This window comes from Lagopus leucura, unplaced genomic scaffold, assembly GCF_019238085.1.
Source record: "Lagopus leucura isolate 7727_CA_CO unplaced genomic scaffold, USGS_WTPT01 Super-Scaffold_100157, whole genome shotgun sequence".
Lineage (NCBI taxonomy): Eukaryota > Metazoa > Chordata > Aves > Galliformes > Phasianidae > Lagopus > Lagopus leucura.
In genome coordinates, this window is record NW_024962334.1 from 42,955,897 (window position 1) to 42,968,634 (window position 12,738).

General features: G+C 38.0%; 1 protein-coding gene across 4 annotated transcripts in view; it reads right to left on the minus strand.

The window, feature by feature from the left end:
* Positions 1-12,738, minus strand: part of RBM33 (RNA binding motif protein 33) — a 92,202-nt gene that overhangs the window by 50,965 nt on the left and 28,499 nt on the right. For 3 of the 4 annotated variants that reach the window (XM_042888164.1, XM_042888162.1, XM_042888165.1), the window contains exons 8-10: positions 10,149-10,354; positions 8,048-8,345; positions 2,651-2,709 (exon numbers count right to left, since the gene is read on the minus strand). In XM_042888164.1, coding sequence (XP_042744098.1) covers positions 2,651-2,709; positions 8,048-8,345; positions 10,149-10,354 — 563 coding nt within the window. The remainder of the gene's footprint in view (positions 1-2,650; positions 2,710-8,047; positions 8,346-10,148; positions 10,355-12,738) is intronic. The other variant, XM_042888163.1, reaches the window with a different exon arrangement.

The window sequence follows — 12,738 nt, forward strand, 5'->3', positions numbered from 1 at the left end:
TACCCTGAAATATTAGAATTTAGATTGAGGGCTGTCGGTGAATTTAATTTGTCCCACATCCAAGACAATTCAGCTCTGATCAACATCGCCCAATTTAGTACTACATCATTTCTTACAGTTTAGAACCGAAACCAATATGCTAACATGTTCATTACAACTTTGTTCATTCTTCAATTACATTTGTCTGCAAAAGGTTTTAAGAATTAACCATTACATGTTACAAGTCACTTCATTAGCACTAAATTAGTAACACCTGGTTTCCAATGGATTTATGACTTGCAATTGAGTAGCAGTTGCTCTGATTGAAGCTGCTCTCACAAGTGGAGCACACAAGGGCTCTCTGGGAAGACCTCCCAAGTCTCCACTAGATGAGACAGGAACTCAGATGCTATCTTTCTTTCAGACAAGGCACCAGCACTTGTATGTCTCTCCCCTTCATTTTCACTTCTGCCACATTCAACCAAACAAAACATTCAGTTCAAAGTCATAGGGGAAAGAAGACCAAAAATATTTTTAACTCCAGAGTTTTAGAAACAAAGCAACCAGCAGACTGTTTGACTACTATCTTAAAATCAGGTGATCCTAAAACAAGAGTCAATCCAAGTGATTGCATACCCAGAGACTCCTTTTATAATGAGAAAAAGCATGAATACACTGCAGCCTGGAACACTACTTTGATCTTTTTCAAATGGCTTGTCAGCAAAGTTGTCTAACCACTGCTATACTGCTAAGAGTCAACATCTCTACATAAACAAGTGAATTATAACAACACAGCAGCGTTTGACATGTAACAAAGCAAGGAAAGGTAGTTCTGCAAGATAAAACATTCAAGTCAAAGTAAATTTGTGCTCAGCTCAAGAACAAACGTACTACATTTAATAAAACAAACATCATTTGTACACTGTGACACTTAATTCCTAATCCTAACTGATCACCTATGCAAAATTCATAAAGTACTTCATAAGGGAAGAACATATACCCATTTTACAAACCACTGAGTCATGGAGAGATTAAGCACCTTTCTCATGGCCACAGAGCAGGCTACTAGCCGAAGGGGAAAAAAACACTCAAGGCAGTCAAATCACACTGGATTCTACAGTTAAAGCTTTCTTTCTCCTAATAAAAGCAAATTACCTCGACTCTTTGCTAGTAGAACGCTTACATAAAATGGCAGCAAGTAGTATTTTCCTTCAGGCAAAAGGAACAACAGTCGTACTAAAAACGTTCACTGACTTTATTCCATTTTAAAAATGGGTGCACACAAGATTAGCGAGGCTGGAATACTTGTCAACTTTCAAAAACAAAAGTAAACAGAATTAAAATCTAATTTCACAGTCAATTTAAAAAAAATTAATTTCCAATTTTTCTACACTGATGTAAACATACTTCAAAGACGTCAATTACAATGCCTTTACAGATATTCCTTGTCCTTTAATTTCTTTTTAATACTAAATTGTGTTTATTGACACAAGCAAGTTAATGTCAAAGGAAATCACGGGCAAGATACTTCTAAAATGTTAATAAGGTTTCTGCTTAATACTACAGGCTCCGAAGGGAACTTCCTCTTAAAACCACAATATTTATGAACAGAAAGCTACCTGCACTTAAAACATTGACGCTGAAACTATGTAATGGATAAAGCTGATGAAACTGCAGTTTTACTATATAAGTTTTATAGAGGAAATGTGATAATTTGAAAACTCAGCCACTCTACGAAGTATGGACAGCAGTTACTCACCTAGGTGTCTAAAAAACACCCTGCATCAGAAGCAACCCAGTATGCACACAGCAATCAGAAGTCACAGCAGGTTTCCAAAATCTGCTGTTTTCAAATTCATCTGACCTCTGTGCAAGTAATTCACTGTGCAATACCACACCACAACCATTAACAAAGAACCATTTTTTGTGTGTGTTTAGGAAACAATGTATGTGCCGTTAGCTAAAAATGTTTAGGGAAATACTGTACTATATACTTATTTATTTATTTATTCTTATCTTGATACTCCGCAAACCACTTCAATTAAAACTTCAGGACAACAGAACTGTGAAATATCAATTAAAAATGATCAAGAAGGGCGTTTTTCTTCATTCATAAAAAAAGTAAAAATGATCACCATGAAGTAGTTAGGTATCTTGTTAGGCATCTTGTTTGTTTCGGAAGGTAGAAACATGCAAGAACACAAGCCCATTCTCTTTTCCAATGAAATAATTTAAAGGCATTTAAATGTCTGAAGTAATGATAAAAATGCAATTTTTCTGATTTTTAAAATACAGAAATAACACTGCTTGTTAGGCTTCCAGATGTTTTTCAAACAGCCTTTTATTATATCAAATAAAGTAAGGATTCTATTCATACAGAAAGACTCAAGTAATAAAATAAAGCCCATATTCCTCAAGATAAGATGCATTCATGCCTCTCCCACTGGAGAGATTGGTTCAACAATTTTACAGTTAAACAGAATTAATTCTACTCTCAAAAATCCATTGACCTTAAGCTTTTAACAAACATTTTCAACTGCAGAGTGTATTGTCAATATTTACAAATCCTTAAAATTATATTTCACTAGAACAGCCTTTATTTGCTATATTAATATTTCTTTGCAAATGTATGCTTATCCATATCAAAGAAGAAGAAACAGCTGCTACTCACAGGAAATCTCTGGGGTCCTACAGCAGGTCTTGGCTGGGCTGGAACTGGCAGCAAGGGCACTGAAACAAGAAGCACCTTTTAACACCATTTGTTTCACCTAACAGTTGTTGCTGTTATTTCCAAAAGAAGTACCAATAAGAAGCCATGATTAAAATCTGCTACATTTACCCTCACATGTCACAGTTCCTACAATTAAATTCAAGCAACCATTCCCTCTCCTGCAACATGCAACAGGGCAATTAGGATTCTCCTAGTTCATTTACATAACTTAATTCTGCATTTTCCAGAATTAGATTGCTTCTTGTTTCAGGGAAGAAAAAAAACAGAGTAAGTATTCAGCCAAAGATGTCTCTCAGACAAAGCTGACACAGACTCTGAACAATAAATCCATGTTTCAAATAGAAGGACACATGATTAATTCACCTTCCCCACTTAATGCCCCTCGTTTCCTACGTATGTCTTAGTGTCACCACCTACTCCCACAGCAAATACAGGCATAAGAAAAATCTATCTGGCATAAATCACTGTTCATGGGAGGGTACAATGAGGCAGGCAGGCAGCAGCAATTAACAGTAAGCAAAAGCTACTTCATCTGGCTTTCCCACTGTAATGGTGAATGCAAGTAAAATCTGTCTGTGTAATCACAGAACTGGTGATATCAGAAGACTTCTGCTTCATAAAGAGACATCAAGAATTAAAAGAACCCTCTTCTTGAAAAGTAACTTCTCCAGAGATAGGATTTCAAGGAGTCTAACACAGACCATGTAATACCGTTTCAATAAACTTATCCCCAAAAACATGACCCAAAACCACCACTCAAAATTATGGTATAACACAAAGAAGTAACTACTGTGGGATCACCGTGGAGACTGAATTTTTGTTGGAATCTGTAGTACAAAGTATAATGATAGATTTTTCTCTTTTCATTGTAGGCTCTCCTTCCTACCTTCCTTTGAACTGTATCAATCATTAAAGTAAATACATATCAGCGCTAGACAAAAGACGTACAGAAGTTAATATAAAGCATCAAACAGTAGCTGATATAAAATATAAATATAAATACAAAGCAATCAAGCAGTACAGAATGTACTTGCTCACTTACTAAAAACTATGAATAGGTTATTTTCCCACACGGGGGTAAAACTTTATAAGACTGAACTAGCTGCATCCAGCAACACATTTAGCTAAAATGCCTCAAGAATTTTTCCTCAGTAATACAGGCACAGGAGCTAGTGCACCAGGACCTGTTTTCAGTGCATGTCAGCTCTGAAGGACTAGGTGCAAACTGTGCATCAGGTTCCAGGACAGGATTAGTCCAATGGTTTCATCTTGGCTTCTAATGAAGATCTGCCAATTTCATACAATCATCACCACCTGAAAAAACTGACAGCAAGCTCTTGACAGACCTAGAACTGAAACAGCTCAGGTCAGAGCAGCAGGAAAAAAAATAAAATCACATAAGGTAATAAATGCAAAGGAGTGTCATCTGTACAGGCGACTCAGGTCTATTTTGGTATCCTGCCTCTGACAGGAGCATAAAGATATATCTGTTCCTTTAAACAAACGAATTTAATACCCCTGAAAGATTGTTCAAACTCACTGCCCTTCCAGTACCCAGTCACTTGCTAAAGCAGCAGAGAATTCTCAAATAAGGATTCATTTTCCCTACATTACATCTTGCACAGGATTGAAAGTTGTTTCAAACGCAGTATTACGTTGCTAGATGCTATTTTGAGAGGAGTCATTTGTCTTTGGCTGTCAATTTCAAGGCTTTATCTGTAAAGATGAAGAAGCCATTCCCATACTGATAATTTATGAGAATAATAATGTAATTTTTCCCAAGACATAAAACAGTTTTCAAAAAGGTAAATGGCATGAAAATTCACAGAGCTGCCACAAGCTGCTCACTAATAGCTCCTATCAATTTTGGCAGCACTACAGTAGCTTTGAAATAGTTATTTGTGATATAAATATTAAGGAGAAAAAAACCATTCAGTACTAAAATCACAGGCTATTTCACCATACATCTACTTCTACCATGTGATCCTCTGGTATTTGTGAATTGATCATACTCAAATTTGGACACACACTCAGCCAGAAATTTCTTCTAACAAGTCAAAAATAATTTACAGAATAGGATACAAAAGAAAAAAATTATGACAAGCAATCAACGGCAAGACATGGGATTCAAATGCCACAAAAGATACAACTGAATGCTAACAAATAGTATCTGCAATAGACAAGGTTTTTGACAGACTGAGCCTTTCTTAATCATTTATGAAGCTTCAAAGACCAAAAAACTACTAGAAATTTGTTTGAGAAAAATGGCTTGACACAAAGCAAGTGCTGGTTGGTTTTCTTGTTTTCTGAACTGAGATTGAAGATTTGCTTCTGGAACAAAGAAATAAGCCAATAATGGGATACTTCAGGAGTGCTTCAGCTCACTCTGGCTAAAGCTGATGGCTACGAGAAATCTGAAATGCTATTTTCTTCAAATAAAAGTGTCGTGACCATTCACATTTTAGTTTACTTTAGAAAACAATGATATACTGAGCACATTTCAAGATGAAAAGCCAAAAAAATGTTGAGAAAGAATACTTCTATGGCTTGCGAGTAAGAACACATACCCTTGGTGTGACAATGTAAGTGTATATTAATGACATAAAATTAGAGAAGCAAAAAAAAAATGCCAGTCCATGTGAAGAAACAAAAGCACACTTAAAACTAACAGAACCTAAGTGTACCTACCATGCACTTCCAGACATGGCATTCTGGCTTCCTGGCATCACACTTTAAACAACCGAACCCAAATAAAGTTTGCACTGACTGCACTCTCTGATAAGTAAAAAACCTCATGTTTGGAAACAGATTCAGTTGAGAATGGGCTGGATATCATCAAGAACATGAAATTAATTTCATCTCTTCCATAGTTCTGTTACGTCGAAACGAATGCTGCTGCATATCAAACATGCTTGTACTCCCAGCTACCAGTGTCTCTCTGCTGGGGCCTCAAGCTGGAGTACTAAAACTCTTGCTTGGTATTAAGAAGAAATTTAGAACAGTTATCCCTACACTGGAATTTCTATTTGCCATCTGCCTACAGTGATTGCTTAAAAATTCATCTTACTGTGCAAATTCCACTGAAGATTTTAGAATTGTGCTCATCTTCCCTAGAAAAGACATACGATGTCCTACATGTTTTCCTTCGGTGTGCAAATGTACACTTTCATGCAACATAACTCCACTACTATGTGCTAAGACTGAGATGGCCACTGTTCTCAGCCGCTGCAGAAAGCTAACTGCTCACTAATAAACAGATTTAAATCACTAGAATTTCTACAGTTACATTTAACAGTATGCTGCACATCTATCAGCAGAAACATTCAATAACCTTTAGTAAAATGGGTGGCACGAAGTGTTTTCTTACGAACCAACTGCCATCAACACACATAGCAAAGACCTTACTCGCTGACATGCAGGTGTTCTACCATTTGAAAAATCATTCTCTGGAGCTGCTCATTCAGAGAGGATGACTAGCCTTACCAATGAAGAAATGAACGTGCACACAAAGTCTGTAAGTTCTAAAAAGAACAGAATAAGGCCACGCTCAAGACAAAAGCAGACCTCAAGCATGCCCAAGGTGCCACAGGCTGAGATAACTGCCATAACAATGACAGAAAAAACTCAGACAAAAGAGATAACATACACTAGTATACTTCTGACATCAGGCAAAGGTAAAAATCCCCAGTAACCATTACTACCATCAGAAGGAAACCTGTTCACACAGCTACACAAGATGTATGGACTGTTTCAGAAGGAGAACAGAGTGGCATCTAGAATTGTCCAAAATCTATTTTTGCTTCTCGCAAAACAAGAATTGTTGCTCCGGAAATGTTAATAAAATTCACAGAAGGCATACATCCAAGACTCAAGGACTTCTCAAACTGCTTCCAGATAATCTGCCCTGATACCTAATTTCATAAGAACCAGATTTTATTAGAAAAGAAAAAATGAAATAATCTTAGTGGAGCAGCTACTGCACAGCCAACTGCAAGAAGTCTAACAGGTGTCTAACAGCTGGCAATATCCTACCCTGCCAAATTCCTGCCTTCCATTGGACAAACAAATGAAGCAAAGGTAATACAGGCTTGGAGATCTGCTAATTTAAAGAAGAAGAAAAAAAAAAAAACCAACGAAACCAGAAAACCTAAAGGTAGATACACCCACGTTGACCTTTCATTTGTTTTGTCTAGACTCAATCACAAATCAGCCTTTTCTTTATCCTCTTAAGGATAATGCTTTCCAAATAAGTAGCAATATTAACAGTTCTGCTTGCTGAGAGCTGTCCTAAACGGTGTACCCCGAAGAGCGTTTGTGTCAAGTGGCAGAAAAAGTGTGCTTCTAATACACTTCTACACTATCAATCAATCATAAATGCAGCACTGAATGAAAATTGAACACATACACACTGTTATGTGAGGACTACAGCTGGTACCTTTCACAAAGCAATTATACAATTATAGTTCAGAGACTACCTTCATGTAATTATTTTACAAAGACAGGTTGAGGGAGCTGGGCTTGTTCAGCCTGGAGAAGAGAAGGCTACAAGGAGACCTCACTGCAGCCTTCCAGTATTTAAAAGGGAATTGTGAAAAGGAGGAGAATCAACTTTTTACTTGGATAGACAGTGACAGGACAAAGGGGAATGGTTTTAAGCTCAAGGAGGGAAGGTTTAGATTGGAAGTCAGAGGGAAGTTCTTTATCAAGAGAGTGGTGAGGTGCTGGCACAGGCTGCCCAGAGAGGCTGTGTATGCTTTGTCTCTGAAGGTGTTCAAGATCAGATTGGATGGGGCCCTGGGCAGCCTGGTCTAATGCCAGATCTGGAGGTTGGTGGCCCTGCCTAGGGCAAGGGGGTTGGAATTTGGTGATCCTTGGGGCCCCTTCCAACCCAAGTCATTCTATGATTCTATATATTCTCATTAAAATAGGTGGGTGGTCATTCTGTGAATCCTTGGCTGAACTTAGAATGATATAGGGAATTCTAAACTGCAGTATGTACCTGGTACTGAAGACAAACATCTGCTACTTTTAAAACACATTCTCTTTACAGTTTTATTGGTCTTTGAAGGCCTTGGAGAAGCAAAGGTGATAAAGAAATGGAAATGGATTTACTAATCCCTGCTGGCCACAGTCCAACAGCAGACATACTACATCACTGTATTTTCCTTCCTTTGTACAATTTCCTTTTTCACATCACCTTGCTTAATGTTACAAAATATTTAAGGAAAAAAAAAAATCAGCCCGAAGCACATTTACATGAAGTGGTAGACAAATATGGTTGCATCCCCAGCAAAGAACAATGAGTTACATACTGATGATTGCGTTCAGAAAGCTCACCTTGTACAGGCGTCACTACTGTTCCCTTGAAATGGGGATTTATGTGTATGTTCTTCGGTTGCTGAGGTGTCACTGGCGGTGGAGTCATCATGATTCTAGGTGTTTCTATCTGAGGGGGCATATGTAGCCCTGGAGGAGGAGAAGAATGATGCTGATGCTGTAAAGGAAGCAGAGATTGTAACTGTTGCTGCTGCTGCTGTTGCTGCTGCTGTTGCTGCTGCTGCTGTTGCTGCTGCTGGTGCTGGAACAGACTCCTAACAGGTTGCTGGTGTGTTGGAATTAACCTCTGTGAATGAGTCTAAAGTCAGACAAAAGAACAAAGTCAATAGGCTTTAAAGTTCACAAAACCTGACATAAACCAGCACAAAAATAAGACACCTCTGGAAAACACAGCTAAGGCCAAATATGAATGGAAAAAAACTTCTTTCCCATATCATAAAATCAAATGGATCAATTAGCACAGGAAAGCAAAGGAAGAGACATCAGCACAAAGAAGAAAACAGCAAAGAGCAAGAAAAAAAATTCACAAGTGAACAGCAGTGCTGCCGGGATGTACACACATTGAGAACATTATAAGAATGCATTTATCTTCATGGGTTTTTTTGTTGTTGTTTTTCTGTTTTTCTTTGAACTGTGAAACTTCCTCATTTCATAGATTAGGGTTTGCATACGTCACTGGAAGCTGCCATCAGCTGTGTTAGGACGTATGTGATGAGTTCCAGTAACAAAGCAAATCCACTAACTTTTGCCTAATGTATAAGAGCCTGAGAAGACAGAACTAACAGCTGGAAGAAAACTCAAAATAAATTCAACAGACTCCTGAGCTATCAGTGCAGTCTATCTGTTCATACTGTTGGAAAGAAAAAATGTTCATCTGCTTCAAAGATGCCTTTCAAAACAAAAACAAGTCTCTTGTTCAGTATCTCAAACATGAATAGCCAATTTTTTTTTCTTTTTTTAAATAACAAAAACCAAGTTTCTCCTTCAGAGACACTCGTTCTTCTACTTCTGAACTCACTGATACTACAGGTCAGCTTTAAACCAGAGCTTTAAAATGACAATGCAAGAAGGATCAAGCACACAACCCTTTAGTAATAAAGATATGCCGCATCTGTTTCTTCCAGCAGTCATGAACGTCAAGCAAGGCAGCTACAAGGAACGCACAAGATATTATGACTAGCACAGAAATGTTTACAACACTGAAGATCAGAATAAGTAGCAAAGAGTGCAGCAGTACAGAAAAAAAATGATTCCATCTTCACAGTTTTAAAAATGCAAAACATTCCTCTGGCAGGGCTTTCAACCACCAAGCCATCCACCAGCTCCTGCTACAGAACAATACCTACAGTTACTGCTGTTGGAAAAATTCTCATTGTTTCATACAAATGACCTCATCCTGCAAAGGCATACACTGAGGTTGTTCTACAAGTCAGTTTCCAGTACACCATAACAGTTAGAAAAACAAGCGTGGGATACCCCTGGATCCTACACATTGCTTGTCTGGATGGAAAAAGTAACATCTTCTAGTTGTGATACAAAGTACAAGCAGAAAAATAACAGTAACAAAGATAAATTTCAATTAAAATCCTACGGAATTAATTTGTCTAGGTGTGATTCTTTTGTTTCAATTTGATTCCACAGTAGAATGGTGAAAATACAAATCAATTTTTATAAGCTGCAAAGCATGACAAAAAGAAAAAACAGCTCCACAAAAACCCTGAGTTACTTTATATTTATTTTTACTAAGCTACTGTTTGTAACAGGGACTGAACACATCCCCATACTGCACCTATCTCAGAGGAATTATCTTACTCCTCCATGCTCAGTCAGGGCCTCTACTGCCTTGCCTGTTTGTATTTGAGTCAAAATTTGATTTTCATCTGCAAGCTTATAGATTCCTCAAGGCTGGTAACAGGATTAACCCCATGCTTTTACAATCATCACATTATTCAAAGCTCGTTTGACCTAACAGAACACCAAAGGAGTAAGAAGTGTATGTTGGAATATATATTCCACCTTCATAAAGACATGTGATTTAGAGTGCCTTCTCTCCATCATTTCCTGAAAGCACATCCAAAGAATACTAAGGATTAAAAGGTACCATTGTTGATGGTGTGTTTGGCAGCAGTGCAGGTCTGTGATCCTTCATTCTTCCCCTATCATTGTCTCTCCTTTGTTCTCCCATTCCATGGCACATAATTGAGCCTCCTCTTCGCCCTCCTCTCCTTGAGCCGTATCGCCCCTGTTTAAGCTGCCTTTCCCTTTCTTCAAATTCAAGTAATGCTGCTTTGGCTTCTGCAGAAAGTTCTGTTAAAAAAAGAGATGGAAAAAAAAAATTAACCTCAAGCTCAAAGCACAGAAAATACCAGGGAAAAAAAACAATGCTAGAACCATAGAAACATCCCTGAAACTAAGAGAATTTTTGCAGGCACTTTGATCTCTTCCAGGTGACATGTTAACATTTCATTAATGACACCTCCAACAGGAAAAAAGCACACGCACTTGTGTCTGTTGCACAGGCAAAGAACTGGCAGGTGACTGAAAAAAACATGAACTAAAAGGTTTGTTTTTCTTCTCATGTATCTGCAGAAATGCCAGGCAGCACAATAAAAGACCAAGCAATCTTTACTATCAAGGATCTGTTGAGCCTTCCATAAAAAGAGATTCAACCCAAAGAACGTTTAGCACATGGGCATATTCCAAAGAAGGACACTGCTGCCAGTGAGCTGCATTTTTACTTTGTGAAACTACTTACGTACATTTGATGTGGCTGATGAACCAGCAGTACTTCCCAAGTTCCACTCAGAGCACACTTCAAATTGAGTGCTCAGCTCAAGCCTGATACAGCCACTGACAAGTCTGATACACACCCAACCCACATCACAAGCAAACACAAGAGAACAGATGGTACTCAATGAAGTCTGCCAAACTTAGCTAAAAATTGAAACAATGCTGATAAAATTAAGAAAATTATGCAGTAACAGGGCCAGGTAATCAAATTACTTGGATATGTAGAGAAAGTCTACAGTAGAATCACCAAACACCCTGACACCTCCAGCAGTGCCACTCTTGAGGTATCCATTATTTAAAGGGGAAAAACTTAAACCCAAGCAGGCAGCTGAGCATTTCACCACATGCCAGTGAGAACCTTCACTTTCACATTTAATAGTGCAAAATTAAATAGTCTACATCCAGACTGGATATGGCTCAGGGCAGCCTGGTCTGGTAGTTGCTGACTCTGCCTGTGGCAGGGGAAGTGAATTTAGATGATCTTTGAGGTCCTTTTCAACCCCAGCCATTCTATGATTCTGTGATTCTACAAGAAATGCACTCCCGACCAAAAGAAAAAAAACAAAACAAAACAAAACATCTTTTGAATTCACATGAATGGCAGTCAGAGCAACATTTCCATTTTTCCATTTTTAAGAATTCTCCTCTTAAAGGAGGCGAGGCACAGAGATCTGTTTCCAGGATAAAACAGCTACTTGTTAATACTGCAAAATATGAAGATGAAAATAAAAACATTTTACATCTGACAGCACTCTTAAGCTGAAGACACTAATATGATGCTAATATTTCTTGCAAGTGTAACAGACAAAGCTACTTAACCCACCACCTTCAACATCTTTATAAGTAATCTCAGCTAGTCTTTGAAATGGAGGATTGACAAAAGGGCACAAAAGATTGAGAACAGCATATTCCCACTGACTCAGCTGTTCTTACTGAGCTACAGATACCAGCTGTACAATGGACCTGCAAAGGCTGCCATTTCATGTGCCCCAATTTTCAGAGGTATTTGACACCTACAGAAAACAGGGGCTCTTTGATTCTTAAAAGTTTAAAACTGGTTGACTGTCCAAGAATGCAGCAAAATGACACTCTACAATCCCAATACCTGCCATAACGTTTCCTATGCCATTTCTGCATGCTGGCAATGAGAAAAATTTCTCTTAATTTATAGTCACACCAGATATTCTTATGAAATGGCACCTCTGCTTTAGTACCTGCCTCAAGAGATCAGCAGAGCCCAAGACAAAAAGGTTTCTTCAGCAAAAATCTCATACCATGCCTAGACAAGGGGCAAGGAATCACAGTCCCTGAAGTCTTTTTTACAGTAAGCATACACATTATGGATTACTGAGGAAAATTTAGATCACTATCCTCTTATACAATGCAATCAAAAACATGAGATGCATCTAAAGCAATCACCTTATCCACTGTTGCTGTCAGAGGTAGTAAAAGCAGGCAGAAAAAAACTGGGAAAAACAGAGCTCTCATTTCAAGCCTCTTTCCTTGCCCGAAATCTCAACCATAAGTTAGCACGGTGAACACAAACTAATCAGAACACAAAAGAAAGTAGTTCCTCAAACAATAACAACAATTGTTACCAGTTTGTGAGAGAGTCTAATTCTTCTTTTTGTTTTTTAATGTTTTAGTTTGGTGATATTAAAGCTTTTTTTTTCCTTCCTATTCCCTTGGGGTAAGCAGATCCGATGCAAAATGGCAGTTCCAACTCAGTGAAGAGTTCATCACATGCACTAAATGCTATATATTCCTCACCAAAGATAATTCAAAAGATTCAGCATTTTTAGAAATCAATGGCCTAGCTATTCTACAATCTCTCTGTTCAAACACTTTAAAACAATTACTTACTTTACCATGGATAAGAAAATATTTAGGAGAGATCCCAG